The following is a 23,621-nucleotide window of genomic DNA, read 5'->3' on the forward strand; positions in this document are numbered from 1 at the left end:
CATGGGGCCCCTGATTCTTGACATCACCTGGAAAAATATTCCCCTCTTTTTCCTCCAGGCTAATCTCAGTCAACAAGTTGGGAATGGATGGAATCTTAGAATCTATGATTCTTAGAATCACAGAATTAAAAAATTCTAATCAGTATTAGAAAGGTCCATAAATTGGATGTTGTAAAATTATAATAGTCAAGCTTGACCCCAAAGAAAAGAGAGAAACTTCCCTCTGCTCCTTTGTTGAGGTTGAGGTCCATAGGTATGGAATATTGAATATAGCATTAAAATTTCCTTATGTGTTGATTAGTTTTGCTGATTTTTTCCTCTCTCTCTTTCATTTTTTCATTTTGTCATAAGGAATAGCTCTCTGGGAGGAGGAGGAGAAGGCATATATGGGGAAATAGAGGAAATATAAAAACAAAAGTTAACAATGAAAATAAATTTTTGAACAACAAAATATATGAATGAAAATCTACTTTTAAAATTTGATTGCCATCTTTTGCTTTTTTTAGGTTTTTCTTTTTTGCAAGGCAAATGGGGTTAAGTGGCTTGCCCAAGGCCACACAGCTAGATAATTATTAAGTGACTGAGGCAAGATTTGAACTCAGGTACTCCTGACTCCAGGGATGGTGCTCTATCCACTCCACCACCTAGCTACCCCTATCTTTTGTTTTTCTTAAACTACATTTCCTCCTATAGAAAACAACAAACTTTTTTAAAAGGTAAAAGAAAAAATAAGGGATCAAAGACATCACTTAACCCAGTCCCCACATGGAACACAAATTTCCCATAGTATCCCCAACTAGTGATCACTGAGTCTCTGCTCTTTGGAGTGCCCTACCTTTGAGTTAGGCCATTATACTGTGGGGCATTTCTGATTGTTAGGAATTCTTCCTTTACACTGAAATAAGATCTAACTTCCTATAACTTCTTCCCCATTCATCTTAGGGCTGCCTTCCAAGTTCACCCAGAGAGATCTAGTCCCTATGTCCCAAAATGTCTCTTTAGAGATAAGAAAGCATATGTTATTTCCCCACCCCCAAGTGTTCTCAAGATGGAGAGAGAGCCTTGGGGAAGTGTCTCTTTAAGTTACATACTCAGAAGAAGGTCCTGGGTGATTTAAAAAAAATAATACCAGTCTATATTATTATTATTATTATTATTATTATTATTATTATTATCCTCATTTTACCAATGAGGAAACTGAGTCACAGAAAGGGAGAAAAGTGATTTCCTCAAGATCACAAAGCTGAAATAAGATTCCCACCCTGGACTCTGGATTCTAATTTCAGGGCTGCTTCTTACCTCCAGCCCTCCTTCCTGAATCCAATGTACTTCCTCCTGACCCTTCATGAGATTAAGTCCATGGGACCTCATTTGATGTCTGATTTGCTCCAAACACTCACATTCCTACCCCTGGTTCTCATTTATTGCCAGGCTCCAGCTGCAAAGGAGCATACTAGGTCAAAGCTTGTGACACCAAGAACAATTCCACTAAGGAGCAGGTCTCTGAACCCCCATCCTTTCTGCTCCCAGGACTCCCACTAGCCCTAGGAACCATGAAGATTCTATAATAAGTTATGGGGAGAATAAAGAATTTCAGTACTGGAGGGAGGGAGAGTTTAAATATATAGGGCATGTGGTATCAGTACCAAAAGGGCCCTTAGAACATAGATCATAAACTTTGAGCTGGAAGGAAAGTGGGAGTTATTTTACAGAAGGGGAAACTGAGGCACGGAGTGGTTAAATTAATTGCCCACAGCTAACATGAGGCAAAGAAGAGATATGTACCCAGGTCATTTCATTGTAAATCTGACACTTTTCATCATATTGTGCTATTGTCAGAGATGGAAGAAAACAGAGAATGTCAAAATTGGGTAGGAGGATGGGTAAGGAGAATGAATGTCTGGAGGAATCTTAGAACATAAAATATCAGAGCTGGGAGAGCCTTTGGAACATGGAATATCAGAGCTGGGAGCATGCTTGGAATTTTTGGAGCTGGGAGAAGCCTTAGAATACAGATGGTCAGAGCTGAGAGCCCTCAAATACTATCTAATCATAGCACTGAAACTTATGGCTACGTCCTCCCTGCCCCCCCCCCCACTAGTTTGCTCTAAGGAGAAAGTATTTAAAGTGAGAAAGGATAGGGGATCATTTAATCACTCATTTTCCTGATGCAGAAACTAAGATCCAGAGGGAGGTTAAGTAACATGCTCAAGGTGGCACAGTCTGGTCTAAACAGTGGAAGGTTTTGGCCCAAAGCCACAAGATGAGCTGGAGAAGAATAAGAATTAGAACCAAGATATCCTAATTTCTCCATTGCCCCTCAGCTTCCCCCAGTCCTCCTTGTTTTTCCTCACTCTTACCATCCCTAAACAAATTAAATCTAGTCACCAACCCTGGCGGTTTCCTCTCCCACAATGAGGTGAACAACGAAGTTCTGTAATTAGCTGAGTGTAACCTCCCTACAAATTAATCCACATATGTAAATGCCTGGAGACTGCTCTGCTGAGGACCTAATGCAAGTGAAAGGTTCCCATCAGTGCCAGGGGAGAGCTGGGTCAGCAAACCTCTCTGGTGACTCTATAAGGAAGATCCCATTTCTGCTCTCTTCTTCACCTTCTGGAGACAGATTTAGGAAGAAATTTGGAGATCAGTCCCACTGTCAGAGGGGCTCTAAGATTTTATAGCTGGATAGGACCTTAGAGATTATATCTAATCCATTTCCCTCATTTTACAAATGGGTAAACTGAGACTTAGACAGAGAAAAGGACTTGTTATGGGCACATAATGAATAGATGGTGCAACCTTGGCTATCTTTTCCCATATTGTCTCTTGCTGAGGTCATAACTGTATGGGAGCTGTCCAACATCAGATGATCTTGCCTTCCCAGTTTGATTTTTTTTTTTGGACAAGGGAAAAGTGGTCATTCTTTGCCTCTTTGCCTTTTCTCTTATTTAGCCTTGATCACTGAATAGGCATTGACTCAATCAAACTAAAGGATGTTAAAGACCTTAGATTAAAACAACCAAGGTCTCCCAATGGGTCCAGGGTCATCTCCAGCCATCCTGATTCATATTTTGCCATTGGACTCAAAAATGGCTCCAGGAAAGAAAGTGAGACTGGGTACTTTGCACAACCCTCCCTCACTTAAATCCAATTCATTTGCATGTCATGGCATCAGCTCCCTAATGTCATGGTCCTCTTTGAGAACAATAAATAATATTTATCCTGGAAGGATATTACTCTTGCTCTCTGGCCTTATTACTCCATCACAAATGACCACTAGAAAGCCCCTGTCCCAAGGGGCCCCAGAAAAGTGCTAGTCTCTAAAAGTAAAAGAGCCCCAAGAGATCAACTGTATCAGTGCCAGTATTGAGGCTAGATGACTCTACACCCAATCTCAGTTTTGTCAGATTCCCCAAGGACTATTTCCAGAACTTCCAAAAACCTTTCTCAGACTTCTACATTGACCCAGGATATTTACTGTAACTAAATTATCTGAGTTTACAGGCAGACATCATGTGCCGGAATATAATAAATAAATAGTATAACTACATTGTAATAAGGTAACAAATCCAATTTATTAAGTGCCTACTCTGTATTAAACATTGAAAACTCACAAAAATAAAAATGAAACAAGTCTCTGTCTTCACAGAGCTAATATTCAATTAGAAGATTACTTGTTTGTTTGTATGTTTGGTGTTTGATCGAGTCTTTTCTGGACTCTAGTCAGCCTAGGAAAGTGGAAAGAGAGGACAGAGAGCAAGGAAAGATTCACTAGTCTCACAAGTGACAAAACTACCACCAAAGCAGCCCCTGCTCCCTGAGGTTGCCTCTGCTTGTAATTAACAAAGGAATAAAAAATGGAAAACACTGGAAAACATGAGGATGACATTCTAAGGCTCCTACACTGACCTGCAGTACTCATTTTTGCTAAACCTTCTAGATTTCCTTTTTCTCCCCAATTTTTACATCTTTGCAATTGCCATTGTCAGTAAGGAAGGGAGAAGTTTTATGGGAGAGAGGTCTTCATTTAACCCAAGCTTGTCTGTAACCACATCTCCCTCCTTCAACCTTGGAGACCCTCTAGGGGGGTGAGGGTATCTCAGCTCCTCACACCTTGACCTTCCTCTCTCCCATCCCCAAGTAAGACTCACCCCAGGCAGAGTCTTTTGTTCATGAAGAGCAGTCTGGGCCTTGATGGCAGAATCCCGGGCGCAGTAGGTGAGGAAAGCACACCCTGGGGAGGAAAAAAAGAAATGGAAATCAGGTGTTAGAGAAAAGAGTTGGGTTTTATTTCCTCCTGAGTGTAGTGGATCTCCTTTTAATTATTTACAAAGATGGTCATAATGAGCACTAATTCCCTGGATAGGCAAATCCTATAATAGATCAAGATGATCTATTTTCTTGTTGATTGTCTAAACTTAATAAAACCATGGTGGACATGTTACTAATGAGGATTAAATTTAAAAGTATATTCAGTGTATTTTTTTTCCTGGAGAACTGGTTGTTAAACATTTACCAGCCCACCATCATTCTCTTCAACATTCTCTGTTGCCTACTCCAGAATCTCACTCTTGAGACATGTATTCTCTTGTTTCCCTTCATCAGGCTCAGTTCTTCTGGCAGGGAAAGATGTCCATTCTCCACCCTCATCCTGTCTTTTAGCTGTTTGTTAATGATCTAGAATTGGAGAAGGCTAAGGAGAAACAAGAAAGAGGGTTTGAGATGAGATTTGCCCTGGATGGGGAGGAAGGAGAAGAGAGGCAGGGAGCAGGGGGAGTCATTAGGAGAACAGGCTGTAAGCCTACAGAGAAAGGACCTGTCAAAATGGGGACAGGAGAGGGAGTGTGTATGGGAGATGAGAGTGGAAGGAGAGTAGAGGAAGTGACTACTATAGTGCTTTTGGTCAAGATGATGGGCCCTAAAGCATCCAGTTTCAAGGAGACTATTTGAAAATTCCCAAACATCAGAGAGTGGAAGGACCTTAAAGGAATCCTAGGAAGTATAGATTTAGAGTTGAAAGCAATCCCAGTATCCATCTACTTCTCACTTGACATATAAAGAAACTGAGACCCAAGAAGATGAAATAATTTGTCCAAGTTCACAATTTAAACCCAGCTTCTTTGATTCACCTTCATCTCAATGCTTCACTTAAACACAGACAATCTCAGGGAATCATAGAGACTACTAATCCTACCCCAAAATTTATGTGACCCTAAAGTTGGGTATCTCCAGAGAGTCTCCATTCTCTTGATAATCTCATTAGCCCCACAGTTTCAAATATCATGCCCCTGGATATTACTCCCAAATCTATATCCAACATCTCTCCAGAGCTCCAGGGCCATATCTCCAAACGCCCTAAAGATACCTCCACCTAAATAGTCAACACCCTAAGCTCAATTACTTCAGAGTGAACTTGTCCTCTAATGTTCTCCAATTCTTTTGATGACTTCAAGACAAGATTTCTCCTCATCCCCTTCACTCAAATACAAACCAGTTGCCAAATCCTATTACTTAATTCCAAAGTTATCTCTTAAATTTGTACTCTTAGTTTCACTCTTGTTGCAATTATCTTAATTTAGACCCTCATTACATCTTGACTGGACAACTGAAATAACCTCCTGACCAACCTACTTGTCTTCGGCCTCTCCCTGTTCCCTTCCACCTTTCACTCAGCTGCCAGTGTAAACTGCCCACAGCACCAATCTGATCAGGTCACTACCCTATTTAATAACCTTCATTGGATCCCCAGTGCCTCCTAGATAAAATACAAGTGCCTCAAGCTAGCATCTAAAGTCGGCATTTATCTGACTTTGACTTCTCCTTCTCTGCCTTCATGTACTTTGAACTTGCAATGCAAACTGGGCCACTCAAAATTCCCCAATATAATCCTGTCATTTTTAAACCTTTTCAATGATTTTGTTATATTCTAACTTATTTGGATCTGTGTCTCTCAATCTTTTACAGATGGTAAATCCCTTGAGGGCAGGGACTTTATTGTTTTTCATCTTTGTATCTTCAGCACAAATTCAAGTCATATATATATATATATATAGTAAATATTAATAGATAATTATTGAATCAAAGTCAGAGTAAGAAAACCCTTAGATCACAAAATGGAACTTCTAAGCTGGAAGAGCCATTAGAACATGAAACATATTGTGTGAAACCTAGGGTTAAATGTAAAGGTCATACATTTGGGTTCAAAAAGTCAATTTACAGGGGCAGCTAAGGTGGCACAGTATCTAGAACACTGGCCCTGGAGTTAGGAGTATCTGAGTTCAAATCTGGCCTCAGACACTTAATAGTTACCTAGCTGTATGGCCTTAGGCAAGCCACTTAACCCCATTGCCTTGCAAAAACAAAAACAAAAAAAACTTTAAAAAAAGTCAACTTACAAGTGCAAGATGGCAGACAGAAGTATGGTTACATGGAGGTTTACCTGGGGAAAAGATCCGGGTATCTTCATGGATTGCCCATTCAATATAAGTCAACTCTGTGTCATGTATGTCAGCCACAAAAATTAATTTTGATTTTAGTCACAGTAAGAAGAGCAGAATATCCAGGACTAGACAGGGGACAGCCCTGTTATACTAGCTTCTGATCAGAACATAATAGAGTGCTGTTCATAGTTCTGGGAACCATACCTGGAAAGCATCCAGAGGAAGACAATCAGAGTGGTAGAGTCTCAGGATTATTCCATATGAAGATTTATGGAAAGAACCAATGGGGATGTTTAATCCATAAAAGAAAAGAAAATGGTGGACATAAAAGCCATGCTTAATTATTTGGCTGCAGCTCTCCCCCACTGGAACTCACCCTCCAGCTCTGCAGGTAAGCTCCAGATCGTCGGTGCCACAACCGATGCCTCTGTTCCCTAGTTGGCCCACGCCTGTGGCCAATCAGGCTTAACCTACTTTTAGGCTTTCAGGCTCTAGTCCACCCCACTGATCAGGCAAGTCCAGCTCTCAGACTCTTGCCCACCCTGTGGCCGATCAGGCTAGTTTGCACTTTTAGGGTCTCAGGATCTCACCAGCACCACCCATCAGGCTAGTGGAGTTCTCAGGCTCTGACCCTATCCTGTGCTTCCAGCAGAGTCCACCCTCTGCACCTGACTCACCCATGATCCCAGAGGGCAAACCTTAAGGTAGATCTTCTCCTAGTTTCTCTTTCTGGGTTTTGTCGATCGGATTTCTGTTAAGAGTTTTGTTTCATATCATATATGAGGGGAGACCAGGAGACTTTAGCACTGTGCCTGGCTCCTCTCCGCCATCTTGGCGGGAAGTCCCTATGCTCACTTATTTGAAGAGCTAGTCTATAGAAAAATAATTGGGCTCATGTTAGTTGGTCTTAAGAGTTGGAGTAATCTATGACACTGGTGAATTCAGTTCGATTTTACAAGCATTATTATAGAGATGTAGATTTTGACTCGATAACAGGAAAAAGTTTCACATCTAGGCGACCAGGAATGAGTGGACAGACCTGGGGTTCAGAAGATCTAAGTTTTATTTTTGGTTTTTTTTTTTTTAGATTTTTCAAGGCAATGGAGTTAAGTGGCTTGCCCAAGGCCACACAGCTAGGTAATTATTAAGTGTCTGAGGCCAGATTTGAACCCATACTCCTGACTCCAAGGCCAGTGCTCTATCCACTGCGCCACCTAGCCACCCCCCCAGAAGATCTAAGTTCAAATTGAGCCTTAGTTACTTACTAGATATATGACCCTGGGCAAGTCACTTAGCCTTGGCTTGCCTCAGTTTCCTCAACTGTAACAGCACTTCTCAGAAATGTTGTTCGGATTAAAATGAGATAATAACAGTGCCTGGCCCATATGTACTATGTTAATGTTAACTTTCATTATAAAGAACTTCTAAACAATGACAGCTATTCTAAAATGGACCGGGAAGGTCTGGGAGGCAGGGCTTTACTGGAGGTCTCCAAGCAAAGATTGGAGAACCTTCTGTTGGGGAGTAGTATAGGAACTCTAGATCAAGTATGGAATAGATGTGATGACTTCTGAGTTATGGTCTATCTCTGAGAGACTTTTTTTCTATGGATGTCAGAGCTGAAAGGGCCATTAGAACAGAGGATGTTAGAGCTCAGAGGACCCTTAGAACACAGAATTTCAGAGCTGGAAGGGCCCTTAGAACCCAGGATACCAGAGAGGGTACATAGAATATAAACACAGAATATTGGAGCTGGAGGAGACTTTAGACTGTAGAAGAGCAGACCTTCTATAGGAGCCTTCCATTACCTATCAGAGCCTTGACAGTCCTTAGCTATCATCTGATCCAAATCCCTCCCTTGACAGATGTTAAAACTCAGGGTGGGATGGGAGTGAATGTGGGGTGGAAAGTTAACCACTTCAAGTCTTCATCCTCCACATCACTTCTCAGTGTCTTACTCTGATCAGACTAGTTCTCTACAAAACAAAGCAAAAACCTTTGATAAATTTCGATTGCTTTCCCAATTAAAAAAAAAAAGCTTCCCTACCCACCCCTACTGTACACTGGCATTGCAAGTCTTCCAAAATCTTGATCCAACTTCCCTGTATAATTGCATCTCCTGCCCTTCACATAGACTATGATCCAATCAAACTGGATACCTCTCTAACTTCTCTACCTTGTCCTCTAATCTGGATGCCTATGCCCCAGGCTGATCACCTCCCTATTCCCATACTGAGGTATTACTTTACCACCACAGCCTGAACCCTGACACCCCCTATGAGAAATATGCTGTGGGTCACAAAGAAGAAAGTGAGAAAAATATAGATAATTCAGAGCAGCCCATCCCCACTGCTGGAGATAGCAGGCAGCGCTCCCTTTCCAGAGGGGTTGAGGCAGGGGTATCATCTTTGTACACAAAAGATAACACATGCATTTGTAATAATAATGACAATAGCTGACATTTCTATTATACAGTGTAGTTACAACGTATTCTCCCAGCCATTATTTCATCGGATTCATTCTCTATGTGGTTGCCAAAGCAATTTTCCTAACGGGTCCATCTGACCGTACCACCCCTCTACTCAATAATCTCCAGCCACTTCCTATGTGTGTGTGTGTGTGTGTGTGTGTGTATGGATATAAAATGTATATAGGTTATATATATATATATAGGCTGTCTCTAAATATACATATACACACACATACACATATACAAACCTACAAATTTATTAGGATAAAATAAAAACACTATTGCTTGACTTGAAGTCCCCCCACCAACCTGGTCCCATCCCACCTTCCCAGACTTAATGACATATTACCCTCTTTCACATACCCTGTGGTCCAGACAAACTGACCCTTTTTGCTGCTCAGGTCACTCTCTCTCATCTCTATCTCCAACAATTTCTAGTTCCCTTCAAAATTCAGTTCAAATGTCACATTCTGCATGAGATCCATCTTGGTCCCCCAGCTATTAGACCCTTCCCCTTGGGGTCACTCTTCATATGTATTTTTGTATATCCCTATATATGTGTTTTTATCTATTCCTACATATGTATATGTTATCTCCCTCTATAGAATGGAAGCATTTAGAGGACAAAGTCATTTTGTCTTGGTCTCACAGGACAATCACTGGTCCATATGAGTGATTGTTTGGTTGATTGCATTGATTTTTCTAACACCTCCACAAGAGAGGCAGGGCAGGACTTATTCTTTTCCTGTTACAGATAGAGAAACTGAGGTTTGGAGAAATTGAGTGACTTTTCCTAGGTTAAATTATTAACAAGCAAGATAACTCAGGTGCAAACCCCAAAGTCTCTGAGGCACATCACTACCTTGCCTTTCATTTAGAAATCCAAGCTTTTTCTTCTATTGGCAGGATCTCCAAACTTTACATTCACCAGTGATACTGTTCTAACCAGAGGTGCTTTCAGAGTGTGTGGAAGAATAGATTGGCCTTTGCTGTTGGTCATCCCATAGCTCCTTGTGAGAAGCTAGAGGGTTTCAGATTCTCTAACACTTTGAGACCAAGGAGACTTTAATAGCAACAATGAATAGATCATCTTAAGCCATCTACAATCCAATCTTGGCTCTGATCATCTGATTTGTAGGAAGGGGAGAGGAGTGGAATCTATGCACAACAGGCTTTTGATAATTTAACAAGCTCCAAAAATATGGAAATCCCTCACTGGCAGAGACTAGAGGCCCCTTGCCAAGGGCTAGCAGTGGCCAACTGCATCCAGGGGCCAAATCTCTTCAGTAAATGTTGCTCTTCTCCTCTGCCTGTCACCCCATCACAGCCTCCCCACCCCATGCCAACGGCAGCTCTAGTTCTAGCTATGCTGAAGATAATTGGGAAAAGGAAGAGGGAGAAAGACGGAAAAGACTAGTGACTTGAGCCCGGAGTCTGTCTAGTGGGCTGCCCTCAAGAGCCAGCTCGGCCAGCTTGGCAGAAATTACAACTGGCTCAACATATTCATTTGGGATCCAGATTTCTCTTAGAATCAGAGTTGGAAGGGACCTTGAGGGATAATCTGAACCTTGGTTTCCCCATCTGTAAAATGAGGGCTAGAAAAGAAAACCCCCAAGCTCTCCACTTCTAAATCCTATGATTATCTGTTCTTTGTTCCAAAATCCTTTCTAGTCCTGGCATCCTGGGTTCCATGTTCTCAGGTTCCTCCTGGCTGGGTCAAAAATCAGAATCTCCTTTGTCAGGGGTTGGTCAGAGGATGAAGGGAATATGAACAAATTCCCAAGCTTTTTGGAAGTAACTAAGTCAATGAAACTTGTTATTTGAATAGTCTAAAAGAAATTGACTAAAATTGCTCTTTTTTCTTTATTATTTTTCCTCTGAGCATAAAGTCATACTCTGCTCAGCCATTTGGCCCTAAGGCACCAAAATGAAACTAAAGTATATTAAGAGACATGTTGTCTACATGGGAGAGAGTGTGGCATAATGGAAAGGGACCTGCCCTGGCAGCAGAGGCGATCTGAATTTGAGTCCCTGGCTCTACTCTCTCTGGGTCCATGTGAACCTGGACAAAATATTTCTTCTCACCAGGTCTCAGACTCTTCTTCCTTAGAATGAGGGGGGGACTAGTTATAAAACTAGGGTTTTCATGCTTTCTTTCAGTCCTGATATTTGTGTTCTACTGGTCCTCCCAGCTCTGACATTCTGGGTTCTAGGGGTTCTCCCAGCTCTGACATTCTGTGTTCTAAGGGTCCACCCAGCTATGATATTCTGTGTTCTAAGGGTCCTCCCAGCTCTGATACCCTGGGTTCTAAGGGCCCTCCCAGCTCTGACATCCTGTCTTCTAAGGGCCCTTTCAACTCTAACATTCTGTATTCTAAGGGTCCTTCCAGCTCTGACATCTTGCGTTCTAAGGGTCCTCCCAGCTCTAACAATCTGTGTTCTTAAGGGCTCTCCTAACTCCGACAAATCTGGATCTTAAGGGTCCATCCAGCTCTGACACCCTGTTTTCTAAGGGTCCTCCTAGCTCTGACAACCTGGGTTCTAAAGGTCCTCCTGGCTCTGACATCCTGGGTTCTAAAGCACCCTGTCTTCTAAGGGTCCTCCTACATCTGATAACTTGGGTTCTTAGGGCCCTCCAAGCTCTGATATTCTCTCTTCTAAGGACCATCTCAGCTCTGATTTTTTTTCCATTCTTTGTTCTAAGGTCCCCTTCAGTTCTAATAAGCCAGTGGACTTGGGTAGTCCTAAAGTCTAAACCCAGCCTCAACCTAATCCTTGAACTTGGTCCCACTCCAGACTGAACATTGAACCCAGTACCACACTATATACATGTGTCCTCAAAAGGCTCACAAGAGGAAGCCAGGCAAGAAAGTGTGGATAAAGACAGCTCAAAGCAAGATGGTCCCTGACTGTAATCAGGATGCTTCCTCTGTGAGTCTGAAGAACACCATTTGGATAGACCGCCCACTTAACAGATGGAAACAACTCTTTCACTGCCCCCATGCCTGTCCCACTTGGCTGACTCCCACCAGCAAAGCAGGGTCAGACTAGTCTTGACTCTAGATGGGAAGTCAGATTTCTTCTCTCCCTTGTTTTTCAACCTTCCTCCTTCCCCATCTAGAGGTGAGTGTCAGAGATGGTGAAAAGAGCCAAGTCTAGGAGAAGAAACCAAAACACTTTATTCCAAAAAAGATGGAGAAGAGGTAGTGCTGTCTCAAGTTACACATGCAAAATGTCCCTCAATCATATGCAAATCTAAGCATGTTTCCTGTCTAAGATAGTCACTCCCTGTACTTTGAATGAGGTCTTTGGGGAAGCCCTCAGGGATGTTCCAGTCCTTAGCAAAGGGGGAGAATAGGGCAAGGATGGGGAATCATCTTGTCTTCCATCTTAAAAGGACTTCTCTCCAGGCTACCAAATCAGGTCCCCTGGAGTATTACTTTCAAACTGAATATCCAGACAGATCTATCTTCTGGGAATCCCAGGAAAGGCAACATCTCTGGGATGTCTCAGGGTCACCCTCTATCCCTGGAGACCTCACATCTTGGAATTTTTAGGGCATGTCTGATGCCTCCTTGAGTACCTCACCACAGCTAACCAGTAGCCAAGTCCCTTTCATCCTAGCTCTGATGTATGTTTTGACAGTCCCCTGCTTGCCACTTTGATAGCCACCACCCTCATTCACCTCTTGCCAGGACAATTACAATAGTTCCCCAAATAACCTCTCTGCTCCAGGTAATTCACTCTCTATTCCATTAGGTAGAGAGATAAATGGAAAAAATGATTGAATTTAGAGTTAGATCTAGGTTCAATACCACCCTTCTACTTACATCCTGTGTTTCCGTTGCTTAACCTGTCCATGCCTCAGTATCCTTACATGTAAAATGATGAAGGGAGGCCCCTTCAAGTTTGAAATCTATGCCCCTATAAGCTCTTCTTCTCAGGCTATCAGAACATCTTCCTAAATTCCAGCACTGATTATGGCCCTCACCTAATCTGATACTTTTATGGGTCCCCAGCAGCCACAGGAAAAGGTGTAAATTTTTTAACCTAACATTCAAGATACCCAGCAATCTGACTTTAGTATGCCTTATATAGATCTGTATCTCCTTCCTTTATGCAACACTGCAAACAAACTGGATAAACTACTATCTTTAAATGTGTCCTGTATTTTTGTCCCTCTCTGCCATCTTTTCCTTTGAACTTCTTCCCATTTTACAGGTCTCAGCTTAAGTGTCTCCCTCCTGGAAAACTTTCCTGATCTCACCAGCAGCGAGTTTATTGAGCTTTGGATGTCTTTGTGGACCTCAGCACATTCTGCTTTATTATTTTTGTGTTTGTCTCAACCTCCCCAGAAGCCAGGAGTGTATCTCTTACTCATTTTTCTTCCCCTATAGCAAGCCCATCACAGGGATCTGAAATATGGCAATAAATACTTAATAAATGATTAATCAACAAAATTAATATCAATTAATTGCTTGCATATCACTGTAATAGGCACTTGAAACTGCTGAATGAATGAAAGAAGAATGAAAAAAGAAAAGAAGACACAACCACCTGGAGCTGGAAGAGCCCTTAGAATACAGACTGTCAGAGCTGAGAGGGCCCTTAGAACAATTTATCAGAGCTGGGAGTGACCTTAGAACACAGGATGTCAGAGCTGTGAGGAACCTGAGAGATCATCTAGGCTCATTTCCCTGTGGAAAAAAAACCCAAAAAAACAAACAGGACCAAAGCTACAGAAGGAAGACCAAAGCTCAAAGAGACTGAACCTCCCATTCTAGCAAGTAGAGGGGACCCAGGGCTCACAAAGTACAACCACCTGGACATGCAATTCCCAAGGTCTGTCAGGAAACCCCAGTGGGACAGAAACCTGGATCTCCTGACTCTCGCCTCCTCCCTCTTTGCCTACAACGGCATCATTGACTTTAAAGAGTGAAGCAAAAAAAACTACTGAGTTTTTTTGGGGGGTGGAGGGGTTGCAAGGCAATGGGGTTAAGTGACTTGCCCAAGATTATACAACCAGGTAATTATTAAGTGTCTGAGGCCAGATTTGAACTTAGATGCTCCTGACTCCAGGGCTGGTGCTCTATCCACTTTGTCACCTAGTTACCCCAGCAAAGAACTACTAAATATGACTGTGAGTGAGTAGGGATGTGGTGAGGGGCCATGAGACAAAGAGAGCACTCCCAGACACCAGATTGTCTGGACATCATTGTCTTGGATCAGGCATGTGATAGAATTGATAGAATTCAATTCAATCCCCAGTGACTGGCCACTTTATCCAAGGCTCTTGGAGGGGGAAGACATGGGTTCCAGTCCTCTGAGCCTGAATTTCTTTTTCCCTAAAGGAAGAGACTTGGAGCAGATGGGCTCTAAAGTCTTTCCAGCTCCAAATCCTATAATTATCCTATAAGCTGTAAAATGGGGATCTTAACACTTTCTCAACCTCCTCAAAAGATTGCTATGAAAATCCATGTGGATTGTAGCTGGGACACTCTACAAGTGGAATTACTATATAAATTTCAGGTATGAAATAAATGTTATTGTGATTGAATCACAATAAGAGCAACCAACAAGTATTTATTAAGCCCTGATGTGAGCTGGGCATGTGGGATATGAGCCCCCCCCCCAAAAAAAGTGCCTGACCTTAATGAGCTTACAGTTTATCAAAGAAAGACAACGTAAGATCATTTGGAGTGAACTGGGAAGGGGAGGGGAGAGGAGGAAAGATTAAGAACTACTGTGAGTCAGACACCATGATGAGAAAAGGTGTCATTGTCAAAGGTGAACCTTGGAGGAATTCTGTGAAGGGAATGAGGAGGGAGAGATCTCAGGCATGGAGACAGCTTGTTTAAAGGCAGGGAGACAGGCAATGAAGTATTATATGATAGATCAGCAAAAAGGCCAGTTGAGCTGAGCCATCATGTGCATGGAGAAGAGTAATGTGTTCAATGGGCTTCTAGGTGGCAATAGAGTGCCTAGAGCTTGGGGCCTGCAGTCCTTAGGATCTGAGTTCAAATCTACCCTCAGACACTGCCTAGTTGGGTGACCCTGGGCAACCCTGGTTTGCCTTCATTTTCTCATCTAAAATTGAGCTGGAGAAAGAAATGACAAACTCCTCCAGTGTCTCTACCATGAAAATCCCAAACAGGGACACAGAGTCAGAGATGACTGAAATGACTGAACAACAAAATATGCAAAAAGACTGCCAAGGCAAGATGGGGACAGGTTTGAAGGGCTTTAAATCCTAAACAGTGGAGCTTATACTTGATCCTGCAGGTAATAGACAGCCCCTAGCATTTATTATCATTATTATTCATCATGCCCAGTCACTCCAGCTAGTCTCACTGGGCTGCATTGAGATCTTCATCCAGGACTTTGCTAGATATTAGAATGTTCACTAGGTTAGCCAGTTAGAGCCTGGTTTTTCTTGTCCCTGCCAATAGTTCCTCAATTAAAACTGAACAGGACCCAGGAACCTCCTGGTCCCCACTCTCTGCCAAATACTGTGAGCCTTTCCTCATCTAGGGACAGAGAACTCAGTTCCCTCCAGACTCCACCTGTTGTGACCATCATCTTTATATAAAATTCAACCTAACTTTTCATAATTTACCTTATCCCCACCTGTCTATAGTTTAGAATAGATTTCTGCAACAGGGTCTCTGGCCTGACTCTCAGATTGACCTCTCTCACATATTAACATCCCTCAAGTCTTTGTATGTTCATAAGGAGGTAAGGAAGTGTAGATGGTTTAATGCAGAACCTTCTCGTACCAGAGGAACTACTTATTCCATAAACTCACCCACGCCTACACACACACACACACACACACACACCACCCACCTGCACATGCTGGCCCACACACTCCCATATTCCCACAGCCACACACACACACACACACACACACACACACACAGAAACACACAAACCACAGAGGCAGTGAAGCTGTGCATTTTATCCTCTTGGTGATCCTTAGCTCTCTGGGGACTTATTCCTTTCATACCCCTTTCAAACGCCACCTCCTCTTAAGATTTTCTGATCATCTGAGCTGGAAGTGAGATTTCCATCTTGTCTGAGCATCTTGTCTGAAACTGTCTTATCGAGTTCTTTTCTTGATCACTGTTAATTGGTGCATCTGTCTTCTCTCTCCTACTGGGCTGGAAAGTGGAGAAGGGGGAGCTAGTCTTTATTAATATCACCTACTACGTACCAGGAGCTTTTTACAGATATAATTTCATTTGTCCCTAACAAAAACCCTGGAAAGTAGGTCCATTTCCCCCCATTTTATAGATAGGGAAACTGAGGAAGGCAGAGGTTAAATGACTTACCCAGGACCACACATCTAGTAAGTATCTGCGACAGAATTTGAATTCAGCTCTTCCTGATTCCAGAGTGAACTATTTAGTTGCTACAGTCTTCATCAGGGCCAGATCTAAGTCAGCTAGAAATGATCTTAAAACCCAGAATTTCAGAGCTGTATGAGACCTAAGGATATAAAGTAGCAGAGTTGGAAGGGACCTTAGAATGCAGCACTCAGTTCAACTCAGCAAGCCTATTTAGACTGTTCGGTCACTGTCCAAGGTGCTGAGGATAGGAAGACAAAACAAGACAGTACCTGCCTTCGTTCAGCTTGCAGTCTATTGGAGAGGTACAACTTGTACACAGGTAAGTAAATATAAGATGAAATCCAGAGTAATTTCTGGAGGTGGGGCACTAACAACTCAGTGGAATAGAATCGGGATGATCCTTAAAATAACAAAAGATAACCCAAAAGAGTGTCAGCACAGGGAGTGACCTGAGGACATAGAACACAGAAGATTAGGATTGCTACAGAAGAAGCGAAGAGATCATTTAGTCTAATCTCTTCCTTTTACCAGTCACTTCGGCTGAGCCTCAGTTTTCCCTCGTGTAAAATGGGGATGATCATTCCTGCCCTGTCTATCTCACAGGGGACATTGTGAAAATCAAATGAGGACCTGAATGAAAAGGGACTTTGTGAAATGCATGTGAAAGATGATCTCAGCAGGGGATCAATAAAATTAGATGATTAACTGATATCAAGCCCAGAGCTTCCTGGAGCTTGGACCTCTACTGTTCCCTTCTTGGGAAAGAGTAAACAGACCAGATTTCCTGGGAACCCTGCCCTTATGCTGCCCATGTCTAATCTAATAATCCTGCCCTGAAATGATAGGAATTGATCTTCCCTCTTCGCTTGTTCTGACTACGTCCTCAGCCCCAGGGTTTAAGCTGATCAGTTATCACCTGGCACAATGCCCTGGAAATTTCATTGCCCTCTCCGATCCCTGGCTCACCTCTGCCACCTCCCTTCCCCCTTCTCCCATCTCCAGACTTCCCTCTTTCCTCTGTCATCTCCCTCTGGATTTCACTTCAGGCTCTCTCTGAATCTCATGCTTCAGAGCTCTCTCGCCTTACCTCCCAGTCTTCCTAAAACCCACTGCCCAGACTCCGATAGAAACTGTCACCCCTCCAAATCCTAGGGTTCTGGCCAGTCATCTATCTATCCCCCATCTCTGATCAGCCACTTCCTTCCTTCCCTCCCTTCCTCAAAATAGCCCTTTTAAGACAAATATTACCATTAATATGCAAATGTATATACGATTAACATAAATAGAAAAAACAGCATTGTGAATAATACCAGGGGAACTGGAGTAACACGAGCCACTACAGAGGGTGTTGGAGCATTAATATTCATCTGCTAATATGAATATATAAACCACTTCATAATAATATTGACATTAAGGCATTAACATTCATAGAAAAATTAACGACGCCCACCAGATGCGCCAAATTCACCAGACCCTGGACCCAAAGAGGGAGAAAAGAATAGGGTGCTGGGTCCTGAGAAGCAGAATGGGGGAGGGGAGAAATTTACCAAACATCACTGGATCACCCCAAGGACTAGAGGCCAGAGGGGCAGTCAAATCATAGGAACGATAGGGAATAAATGGAGTGGGGGAGGAATGGAGTGAAATCCACCACCCCCTCCCCAAATCCTATTGCCCTCACAATCATCCTTCCCTGGAAAGAAAATTGATAACCCAAAACAGCAGCCCCACATGCATCTTCTCTGTCTCTTTCTTTCTCTGTCTCTCTTTGTCTCTTTCTGTCTGTCTCTCTATCTCTCTTTCTACAAACACATATCTATACACACACTCTAAAAAAATAAATCAAAAAACCCAACTCAGAGCAGAGATTGGAGACAGGATTTTTTTTGCTATAGAATTCTGTGTTTCTGAATGAGTTTTGTTACACGGAGCCCACCCAGGTAATGCCAACACTTGCCTCCTCATCTCCATACAGGCCAGTGACAGATTTCTGCCTCTGTCTGTAGCTTGACCTCAACCTACAAACGCAGACTATATTTAACGGGCTGTTTGTAATGAAATGAGTGTTTTATTCATGGGTTCCCCTCCCCCTTCCATGCCCTCCTGGCTCCCAGCCCCCACCGTGCCACACCGATCTATTTTCGAGGCCCAGCATTGTCAGATGGTAACAGGTTTGTTCTGAGAGTGGCGGCACACATACACACACACACACACACACACACACACACACACACAGAGCAGTTTTATTCTGAGTGCCCAACTCAGAAAACGATCATATTCATCAACAACCCGTTTCATGGAAGTGGTGCTTAATCCTTCATCCTCTTCAAGGGGGCTCTCCCACCCTCCAAATACATACACATACGCATACACATACACATACACATACACATACACATACACATGCACATGCACATGCACATATACATACACATACATATACACATAAACATACACACTTAATCTCCCCAGCTTTCAGCACCCAACCCTGTCCAAACCTAAACAGTTACAAGTATGACACGTACTGAGTTCCAGGTCCACTTGTGCCACTGAGTCATTGAGTGATCTCCATCGAGTCTTGTCCTTATAGGGGTGGCTAGGTGGCACAGTGAATAAAGCACCAACCTCAGAATCAGGAGTACCTGGGTTCAAATCTGACCTCAGACACTTAGTAATTACCTAGCTGTGTGGCCTTGGGCAAGCTACTTAGCCCCATTGCCTTGAAAAAAATCTAAAAAAAGAGTCTTCTCCTTTACAGGACTTAGTTTCCCCTAGCTATAAAATGAGGAAAATAATCCGTGCTCTTATTGACCAAACAGGGTGATTCTGAGACCCAAATAAGCTACTGGACTTGCAAGGTAGTCAAATGTCCATAACTCCCCTCTTTGGTCATTGTACACCAACAACTACAGAACATTCTTGTCTCCTCGCCTTCAGCTCAGTCTCACTTGAAACACACACAACTCTCCATTCATTTGATGCCTTCCTTCCTAGAATCATATAACATAGAATGTCAATTTGGGAATGGATCTAGAACCTAGAATATCAGAGCAGGGAGGGCCCTTAGAACCTGTGTTCTAATGCCAGAGGTGGAAGGGTCCTTAGACCCTTAGATTGTCTGAGCTGGGAGGACCTTTAAAACATTTTGGAACTGGAAGGGACCTTAGGAGTCATGTATTCTAAATCCTCATTTTTCAGATGGCGAAATTGAAGCCCTAAATGCAAAGTGATTCATCCAAAGTGACAAATTTATCAGTAAATAAACTGAGGCTAGAAACAATTTCTTCTGACTCTTGATCCAGGGTTCTCTCTAGCAGGAACACCACCTTTTCTAGTCCCCATTCTTTTAGTGTTGTCCTGGGTGCCTTCAACCAGCCTTATATAGAAACATAGGGTACAATAATCCAGGACCTACGCTGGTGCAAAGGTAATACCCTCTCTATTGGGCCTCCTCTTACTACCTTCTCCAGCACTGGGGAAAGCCATAGTAACTCAAGTCCACTCCTCATGGAATTTCTGAAACAAAGGTGTAAGACCAAAGTACAAAGAAGAGTTCAAAGGCAGGGAAAATCTGCCTGTGAACTCTGCTATGATGGAAATGGACACTTCATGGCTTCAGTAGCTAGTCATACTCAGAGAAATCTCAAAGAAGGAATCTGGAAGATGTGAGGAAACAATACCTTGGTCTTCTACCCACCCCATGACATGTCATGGGACATGACACTTGTCCAAATAGGGGTACTTAGACCTGCCACCACAAAGATTCTTTGACCCAGAACAACCTAAAATAGAGAGGGGAAGATGGGTAATATCCCTTGTATTGGACGCATACTGAATACTCCGTCTTTAATTTCCATCTCCCTAGGTCCAGGAAGTCATTATTCATGGTAGATGAGCCCATGATTCTACCTCCTCCAGTGTTTGGGCTATCCTGTTCTTACCATGATGTTGAAGACTGATCTTGATAAGAGAGTAACATAGATTTAAGATGTGTTTGTGTGTGTGTGTGTGTGTGTGTGTGTGAGAGAGAGAGAGAGAGAGAGAGAGAGAGAGAGAGAGAGAGAGAGAGAGAGATGGGGGGATGAGGAAGGGAAGGTTAATTAACAAGGAAAAAAATTGCTTCAAGACTCCCATTACCAAGACAACAACCCTCCCTCCCCTATTTTCTTGGATCACACCTCAGGAGTCCAAGACACCAAGAGAACCTTGTGAAGAGAGCTCTAGTCTCCTGTAAATCATGATAGCAGCCCTGTAGGACAGCCTCCAGCCCCACCCGGGGTGGGAATCTTTCTAGATACTGATGATTCATGTTTCACACATGTTGAAAGAGAGGAGGGAGCAAAAAAAGAGAAGGTTGAGGAATTTGGGCCTCGGGGCCTCAAAGAAGTCCAATCTACCCATTTGGTGTCCAGTTCTTGAATATTTTATCAAATTTAGTCATCACCATCACAGGGCTAAGCTGAGGGGAATGAATGGGAGATTTTATTGGACCAATTTATTGGCCTGGGTTGAGAGGGTTCCTCCATTGAGAGAGTATAAGGGCATCAGCCTTCCATCTGAAAGACCTGGCAAAGGCTTTGGAATGAACCAGTCCCTGTAGATTTGTTCTGGACATCTGTCCAACATTGTCTTCACATGCCTGCACCATCAAGAAGGCACTCAGGGAAAAGGGCTCCCCGGTTTATATTTAAGACCCCTAGAAGATGGTATCTAGAGAGGTACACTGAAGGTAGCATGGATTAGGGCCTCCAGCCATGGGTAGAAGGTAGTGGGGCACCAAGAGTTTTCTGGGGCTTTAGTACCTGCCCAGCAACTGGCACAAAGCTCTTCCATGCATATTTCCATCTCCCTAAATATTCTTGATTACTCATAAGGGAATTGGAAATATGGATGCCAACAGCACAAGCTTCCCATATTTACCATGTCAACTCTGTCCATAATTCCTATGCACAGGCATACTCTCACAGAACAATTGACTTAACAAGAACATTCTGAACCCGAGATACAAGTTGAACCATAAACAATTTTCTTTTCCTGTGAACACTGGATTTTCCTTTATTTTCATGAGATTCTATTCTATAGAGATAGGTCATCTGGTTGATGGAAACCCACCTCCTTCTGGGTCTGGGCAATTTCCTATTTCTCTGTCTATCAGAACTAGCCAAATGATTCTCATTTCCACACCAGGATTCTGCCCAGCTCTGCCTTCGAAGGACTCATTGTCTCCAGATACAGGAAACCTTTCACCCCATTCCCCCAACCTGCCTCATCCAGGATTGATTTGGACACGAGGAAATGGCAGGGAGATGGAGAGGAAGGATGGAGGGTTGGATGAAGGAGAGGGATAGATGCTTTCCAAAATGGTAATAGATGGGTGAATGCAAGAGGAAGGGAGAGACAGACTCTTTCTCCCAAAGCTTGGGGGAAGATTGCATTTTCACCAATCTGAATGCTCTTCCCATATCTCCTCTCTCCCCACACATACCCATCCCCTTTTTCTTTGTAGTTACCCACTAGCTGGCCTCCTTGGCATCTGTTTGCACACTGGACAGTTGGACCTTTAGTGTTTCTGATCTGCCCAGTCTCTCGCACAGGCGCGTCCCCTTTGTGAAAATTACCAATGGGATTCTGTCCGGAGGTTAAAACTTCCTGGGTTGCTCCTGTCAAAAGCTGGGATGAATGGAAAAGTAGGGAGGGGGGGCAGCTCTAATGTGCCCACGCCGCCCTTAGAAAGCCAGGGGCAGTGGGAGGAGGAAAAGGGGGAGGGTTGGGGGGGGGGGGGAGTGAAGAAGATGAGACAGAGGGGTCTGGGGGGTGGGGTGGGAAAGGAAAGGTATGGGAGAGATGGGGGATGGGATGGAGAGGGAAGGAGGGGGGAGAGAGAGAGAGAGAGAGAGAGAGAGAGAGAGAGAGAGAGAGAGAGAGGATGCTGAGAAAGAAGGAAGGGAGGAAGGGGGAGGATGGAAGGCAGTAGGAGCATAGGAGTGAAAAGAAAAGAAGGACTGATGGAGGAGAGGGGAAAGAGGAAGGAGAAAGGGAAAAGGAAAAGGAAAGGAAGGAGAGAGAGGAGGAGGAGGAGGAGGATAATGATGATGATGATAATGATGCCAGAAGGTGGAGTGAGGAGGGGGGAGGAATGAGCGCGAGCAGGAGGGCGCTAGGATGTTCGGAGAGGGGGAGCGCCGAGGAGGAGGAGAGGGGGGCAGGAAGGCGTGGGGGCCAGCGGCGGGCCCCAGGGCGGGGTGCAGAGCGGAGGGGAGGGGCGGGGCGGGGGCGCACCTTTGTGCATGCCGGTGTAGCGGTCTTTGAGCACCGTCAGCTCGTAGATCTTGCCGAACTGCTCGAAGAGGGGCTTGAGGTCCTTCTCCTCCAGGTTGCGGGGGATCTGGCCGACGAAGAGCTTGATCGCGTCCAGGTCCTTCATGCTGTCCGGCTGGACGGGGGGCTCGGGGCCGCTGCTCATGGGGGAGGCTCGGGACTGCAGGAGTTGCTGCTGCTGCTGCCGCCTCGCCTCGCTCTCCGTCAGTCTGGCCATGCCCGAGCCCGCACAGGTTGGAGAAGAGCAAATGAACGGAGGGGAAAAGCTCTCAGCTGGAGAGGAAGCTCTGGCTCTCAGAGCCGCGGCAGCATCAGGACCACAAAAGAAGCGCTCCCTAGCGACACCTGCCGGCCCCGGGCGGCCGCTGCCCCCGCCCGGCCAGGCGGGAGGGGGCTGGGGGCGCTCCAGGCAGAGGAGGTCGGCCACCCCCTCCCATCGAGGCCCCGGGGGTGCTCCCCCTCCCCGCTCCAGCCAGGGGGCATCAGGTCACCTCCACCGAGGCCACACTCTCCCAGCCTCCTCACCACTCAGAGCCATGGGTTAGGGGAAAGAGAAGAGAGGGTCTGGGGACATCGTATTTGGGGGAATCTGGGGGATGAGGGGGAACCTTTGCTCTGTTTCCTCCAAATAGAGAGGCCACACTCATCTGCCCTTCCAGCCTCCTCACCACTCAGAACTATGTATGGGAGAGCTCTATGGACATCCTCACTGAGGGAATCTGGGGGATGAGGGAGAATTTTTCCTCTGTTTCCTCCAAATAGAGAGGCCACACTCATCTAACCTTAGCACTCAGAACAGAGGAAGAGAGAACATCCTATCTGAGGGAATCTGGGGGATGAGGGGGAATCTTTGCTCTGTTTCCTCCAACTAGAGAGGCCACCCAATTTTCCAGCCTTCTCACCACTCAGAACTATGCATGGGACATCCTCACTGAGGGAATCTGGGGGCTGAGGGAGAATCTTTGCTCTGTTTCCTCCAAATAGAGAGGCCACACTCACCTAACCTTAGCACTCAGAACAGAGGAAGAGAGAACATCCTAT

The 23,621-nt window shown here is 44.2% G+C and overlaps 1 protein-coding gene across 12 annotated transcripts in view; it reads right to left on the bottom strand.

Moving 5' to 3' along the window:
* Window positions 1-22,797, bottom strand: part of CELF5 (CUGBP Elav-like family member 5) — a 76,940-nt gene extending 54,143 nt beyond the window's left edge. For 9 of the 12 annotated variants that reach the window (XM_074204877.1, XM_074204875.1, XM_074204871.1 and 6 more), the window contains exons 1-2: window positions 22,542-22,686; window positions 4,155-4,237 (exon numbers count right to left, since the gene is read on the bottom strand). In XM_074204877.1, coding sequence (XP_074060978.1) covers window positions 4,155-4,237; window positions 22,542-22,686 — 228 coding nt within the window. Of the gene's footprint in view, window positions 1-4,154; window positions 4,238-22,541 lie in introns of all 12 variants that reach the window. The other 3 variants (XM_074204866.1, XM_074204868.1, XM_074204878.1) reach the window with 1 other exon arrangement.
* Window positions 22,798-23,621: the final 824 nt, after the last annotated feature.

This window comes from Macrotis lagotis, chromosome X (assembly GCF_037893015.1).
Source record: "Macrotis lagotis isolate mMagLag1 chromosome X, bilby.v1.9.chrom.fasta, whole genome shotgun sequence".
NCBI lineage: Eukaryota > Metazoa > Chordata > Mammalia > Peramelemorphia > Peramelidae > Macrotis > Macrotis lagotis.